The sequence below is a fragment of the Heterocephalus glaber genome, unplaced genomic scaffold (genome assembly GCF_053883595.1).
Source record: "Heterocephalus glaber isolate CG9 unplaced genomic scaffold, H.glaber_assembly_v1.0 deba00000738, whole genome shotgun sequence".
NCBI lineage: Eukaryota > Metazoa > Chordata > Mammalia > Rodentia > Bathyergidae > Heterocephalus > Heterocephalus glaber.
This window is the reverse complement of record NW_028258161.1, coordinates 7,076,712-7,081,967: the sequence shown is the minus strand read 5'-3', so window position 1 is coordinate 7,081,967 and position 5,256 is coordinate 7,076,712. Positions and strand designations below refer to the sequence as shown.

General features: G+C 48.6%; 1 protein-coding gene across 1 annotated transcript; it reads right to left on the bottom strand.

Moving 5' to 3' along the window:
- Positions 1-394: 394 nt before the first annotated feature.
- Positions 395-4,735, bottom strand: Gjd4 (gap junction protein delta 4). Its single transcript, XM_004861894.3, has 2 exons — positions 4,468-4,735; positions 395-2,734 (listed from the first exon to the last, which is right to left on the bottom strand). Exons 1-2 carry the CDS (start codon positions 4,544-4,546, stop codon positions 1,692-1,694), a joined length of 1,122 nt encoding a protein of 373 aa, XP_004861951.2. The 5' UTR covers positions 4,547-4,735; the 3' UTR covers positions 395-1,691.
- Between the last annotated feature and the right edge of the window lie 521 nt (positions 4,736-5,256).

Sequence of the window (5,256 nt, the reverse complement as noted above, 5' to 3'; positions counted from 1 at the left end):
TATTTGCTTCTGATACTTAGGGACCTCAGACTCAAAAATCACATTTATTGAGCAGCCGCTGTGCCAGACATTAATATAGAGCTCCAAGATTTGGGGCATAGATTACAAATGTAAGTGGCTTCAGGAGCAAAAGTGAGAGTTGCAGGGAGGGAGGCAGGGAGGGAGGGAGAGAAAGAGAGAGAGAGAGAGAGAGAGAGAGAGAGAGAGAGAACATGAAAATAGGCGCATTAATTCAAACTGTCTTATGCCAAAACCAACCTTGGATGATTTTTTTTTTAGTACTAAGAATTGAACCCAGAGCCTAACACTAAACTACATCCCCAGCCCCTTTCCCCCCCCTCCCCCTTTTCCTCATTCTGAGATGGGCTCTCACTAAGTTGCTAAATTCCTGGGCTCAAACTTGTGATCCTCCTACTTCAGCCTCAGAGTGTGGGGATTACAGGTGTGCACCACCATGTCCAGCTACGTGATTCCTTTTTCTAAATTTTAACCAGTTGCTTTGCCATCCTACAGAGACGTCTAGCAGGCTGCATTGTCCTAGCAGATATTTTACTGCAAAGTTCTCTTTAGAACAGTTCTGTTGTCATCACAAGAGCATTGGTTCACCCTTTGTATTATTTGGTGCGGTGCAGAATGATCCCATCCCTCTGCTCGTCTGTATTTGGGGCCCAGAGAACAGTGCTCAAGTCTAGAACTACACTCAGTGGCTCTTTCCCCCTCTCTTTCCCGAGGTGAGCTGGTTTAACCTGCCCTGTGTCAGGTGTGTCCTCCCATCTGCTCAATTTCAAGCAGCAGAAAAGCTCCAACACAGAGTCATACTCTAACTGGGGAAGCACCAAAATTGGAACGAGTGACTCCAAACGGGCAGCGCTCTTCCCAAGACCTGAGGTGGCTTTTCGTTTCTAGTATGCACACAGAAGGCCTAAACACACCACCTAAAGCCCTTCTCCTCTGCACTAGAATAAGGCTCTCGAGACAATCATAATCGCACTGCCGCAAAAGGACTTGGACAAGACCTTGTGACAAATCCTGGGCCACTGTTCAACAGCACAAGTCCTGCCTCCACAGGGGGAGGGCCGCCACTAGGCTACACACGGGTGGCTCAGCAAGCCCTGGGCTTCTCTCCACATCCGGAACAATAAGAGCACGACTCTCCTGCATGTGCCACCTTTTCCTTCACACCACGAAGTAAGAAGCGTGTTACTGCAATGCATTCAGCGTTCATTTTACTAAAGAGGTAAACTAATGTCTCTGCTGATGACATAACCAGTGCCTCTCATCAAGCAGAGCCAAAACCTAAGCCAGATCCTAATAACTCACCAGAAGAATCCAAGCATATTGAGCTCTATTGATGTAAGACAGCGTGCTTTACACGAGGCACATACCATGGTAAAGCTCAAGACAACAGATCCAGCGAGGGCGTAGCACATCTAACAGTCTCCTGAGGCCCAGCACTCTGCAGGTTAGAGACAGGCATTATGTCAAGGGCCTTTTCAACAGAAAGTGTTATCTAAATCAAATCTGTATCATGTCTCCCAGGAAGTTTGTCTGTCCTTCTGGCAGCTGGCCTGCTACCAAGAACATCGCTGAGCATCAGTTTGTGCTCCTCTGCACCTTCTTGGCCGAGCCATGAGCCCGGGACAGCAGCCCTGCGGCAGAACCAGACTCACGGGCACCTCGTGGCTCTCTCTTCACACCCACTCAGACTTTTTGGTTCTCAGGTAGGGGACGCTGCCAGAGGGGGCCAGCTGCTCGGGAGGGTGCAGCAGGCCAGAGGAATAGTGGCGTGCCAGGTGGCTCTGAGAGGCGCAGGGATGCACCTCTGGTCGGGCGAGGCCCTTGCTCCTTGGGTCCTGGGCAGCCTCTCCGGGGCATCTGCCCCCAGGCTCCCTGTGGGCCATGGGCCCCTTGTCACTGGCTGAGGACAACGCCTCACTCCCGTCTTCATCCCGCAGCACCACCTGGCCGGACACGGCAGACTGACCGCTGGGGCTGTTGGCACTCTGTCCTCCCCCCCACCCATCAGGGAGAGAGGGCGCTGCCTCTTCCTCCCACCTGCCACCCTCATCCACCTCTCCAGGCTTGCTCCCCTTAGCGTGGCTGGGAGGAGAAGCCCCGGCTCCACACTCCTTGCTGCTGCAGGTGCTGCTCACACCGTGCCCGGGGCCGCTCCTCCCAAGAATCCTTCTCTGCACACTGCAGACCAGATCTGCGACAGTGAGGAGGAAGGAGAGAGCACTCATGGTCCAGGCGAAAAGCATCAGGATGGACTTCTCTGTGGGCCGAGAGACGTAGCAATCCACCACACTGGAGCAAGGAGAGTGGGTGCAAGAGAATCTCTTGGGGACCAAGAACCCAAAGAGGAGGTAATGCCAGGCCCCGAAGGCAGCCTCCATCGGGGTCCGGAAGCACAGGTGGATGAGGTAGCCACAGGAGAAGTCCGGCACACTTGGGGCACCCCTGTCCGACTGGCAGGCTCCCCGGATGGCGAGCTGGGTGCCTCTGTGGAGAACATAGACACTAAACATAGCATAAGGGAGGAGCACGAACACACCCTGGACCAGCCAGAACCGCAGCTGGGACACAGGGGAGAAGATGTCATAGCAAACATTGGCACAGCCTGGCTGCAGAGTGTTACAGACGAACCGTTCCTGCTCGTCCTGGTAGATCGGGTACCCTGCCAGAACGATCACACCCATCCTCAGCAGTACCGTGAAGAGCAGCCAGATCTTTCCTGAAAAAGAGCAAGCAGGAATGGCCTCGTCACCGCCTCATCAGCCCATCTCCTGGGAGCACTCACTATTTCATGGGATGAAGTGTTGCCCAATTCCAGAATTGGGAATCAAGCCAACTTCAGATTTTATCTAAGCAACAGTTGTAAAATATTTCCTGGGTGGAGACTGGAGACCAGAGAAATCAGTAGGCATGTATTTAGTCATGGCAACAGTATCAGCTGGCTTGTTCATTTGCTATTTATTTAACAGTGTCCTAGGAGTGCTTAGAATGTCCTAGTCACTCCACTGAACTTGTTTGTAAGATGCTTCCAGATGAGCAGAGTTTTAAAGAACATTGTACCAACTCCCCATGATGAAATGCGATCATTATGTACTACAAACATGTACTAATAAAAAAAGAACATTATATACTGAAAACGTTTTCCTCTGACTCCACTAGTTTAGACATTTGTTTGTATCTTTTGGATTGAAATTTTCAGAGAGAAAGTTTGGTTGAGCAAATCAATGATGTCAAAAAGACCTTACTCTTCTTATGAGAATAAGATTTTTTTTTAAGGTTTTAGAATATTCCTGTGTAGAGAAAATACAAGCTGCTCGTTTCTGTCTCCCTTTCTTATGACAGTGACTCACAAGGTCTCTATTTGGTCACAGGACTTGTGTTTAATGTTGTTCTATTGTCCTTGAAAGTGAACTCCTTTAAGTACAAATTTCAATAATTCAGAGTTCCTTTTCCCCTATTTTGTGAAATAACAAGGCTTGTCTTTCTTCCATTTCACATGAATGAATGAACCTAAGAAATCGAAATAATTTCAAAGCCACTGTCACTTTATGGGTCACCTACTTTGGAACACATTTAAAACATAGCCAAAATAACTTGTAAATATATTTTGTGACAAGACAGAGAAAGCATCACCTAACATTAGAAAAACAAAACCCTATTATAAATGAAGGCAGCTGAGTTCAAAGAATATCATTAAATGATAATGTCACCAACTTGAACTTTTATGATGAGGTCAATTTTGTTTAAACTCTACAAAATAATGAGTAGGAAAAATACCAACCACATCTCAGGTACCTATTAGTCCCTTCCTCAATCCCTTTTGCCTTGATACTCACCTCTCTGAAGTTTGACTCATCTATTCAAAGGCAGAAATATTTGTTATAAATTCTGTTAATAACCAGGGGAGGCTGGAGGTGTAGTTAGTTCAGTGGTTGAGCACTTGCCTACATATGCAAGGCCCTGATTCCATCCCCAGCATTGCAAAACTAAAATAAGATAAAAATTATGAACTACACTACAATTGGGATTTGGTTAAGTGCACAAGAAAAACTACTAATCTTTACAAATTAAGTTTCAGGGACAAAACCAAAGACAGATGCATGAGAAGGAGGCATAATCCAGGCCTTACTTTCTCACTCTCTGACTGTATTGTTTCTTTTCCTGGTGACAAGTCCAAGAAGGTTTCGCACAAGCCCTCTCCCACTGGCCTCGGTAGTGACGAGGCAGCCTGGAGGGGACCAGGCTCACCCTGGGCTTCGTCCAGTGATGGCGGAGCCGTGGTTCTCCTAGAGAACAGCTTGTCCCAAGCTCACTGTCCTCCAGCCACACGCTGGCCTTAGGAGTAGACAGGCAAACTGAAAAGAGGATACACTCTGACCCTGTAAGACTCAATTCAAACAAAGCAACAACTGTAACAGCAAAGCAGGAGTTCGCAGTTCTCCCAGCACTCACCCACAATGGTCACATTGCAGTTTAGCGTGATGATGAGGAACCCCAGCAAGTCCAAGTTCTCCATGCCTCCGAATATCATGGACTCCTGGGCCCGTGGCCTCCAAGAAGGTGGAAAATCCTACAAGAAATCTGTTTTAGTGACAAAGACTTAGAGGTAAGAGTTGGAGCGTGAAAGAAAGATTTGAGCCCAGGAGCGGGAGGTGAGAGTTTCTGTCTGCACATTGACTGGGTTTCCAAGCCACCTGCCTCTGAGGCGAAGCATTCCTAACAACTGCAAGGGCTGGAGTGGCAGAAGTCAGCTCTTGTTATGGCTATTCTTGCACTCTTGGGATATTCCAGGCCTGTGGTTGTGCTCATATGTCTCCCCCAGGACAGCCAGAAGCTCTGGGATATAATAGAAGGAGCTACTTTTAGCCAAGATAAAAAAGCTTGCTTTGTCAACTAGCCAAGTAAACTTCTCTATTAAAAAGTCATTGTCCTCTCAGAAAACTCCTCAACTACCTAGAGTGTTCACACTGTCTTCTCCAGGAGCATCATCGCCCTGCTGCCCGGCAGGGACCTTGCCTTCACTCTGAATCCCTGCACTTCGAGGATGCAAGCACAAATCTGCACACCCCTACGTGCATGTGTCCCAGCATTAAATGGTCTCTTGGGCATTTCCTGGCCTCCTGTGTGGCTGAGTGACAGGAGCTCTTCACTTAGAGGCAAAGAGCCCAGTGCAAAGCCCAGGGCAGGCCCTGGTCCCCTGGGGGAGCCGCCAAGTCTCCCCCAGATATCTGCATCATGCAA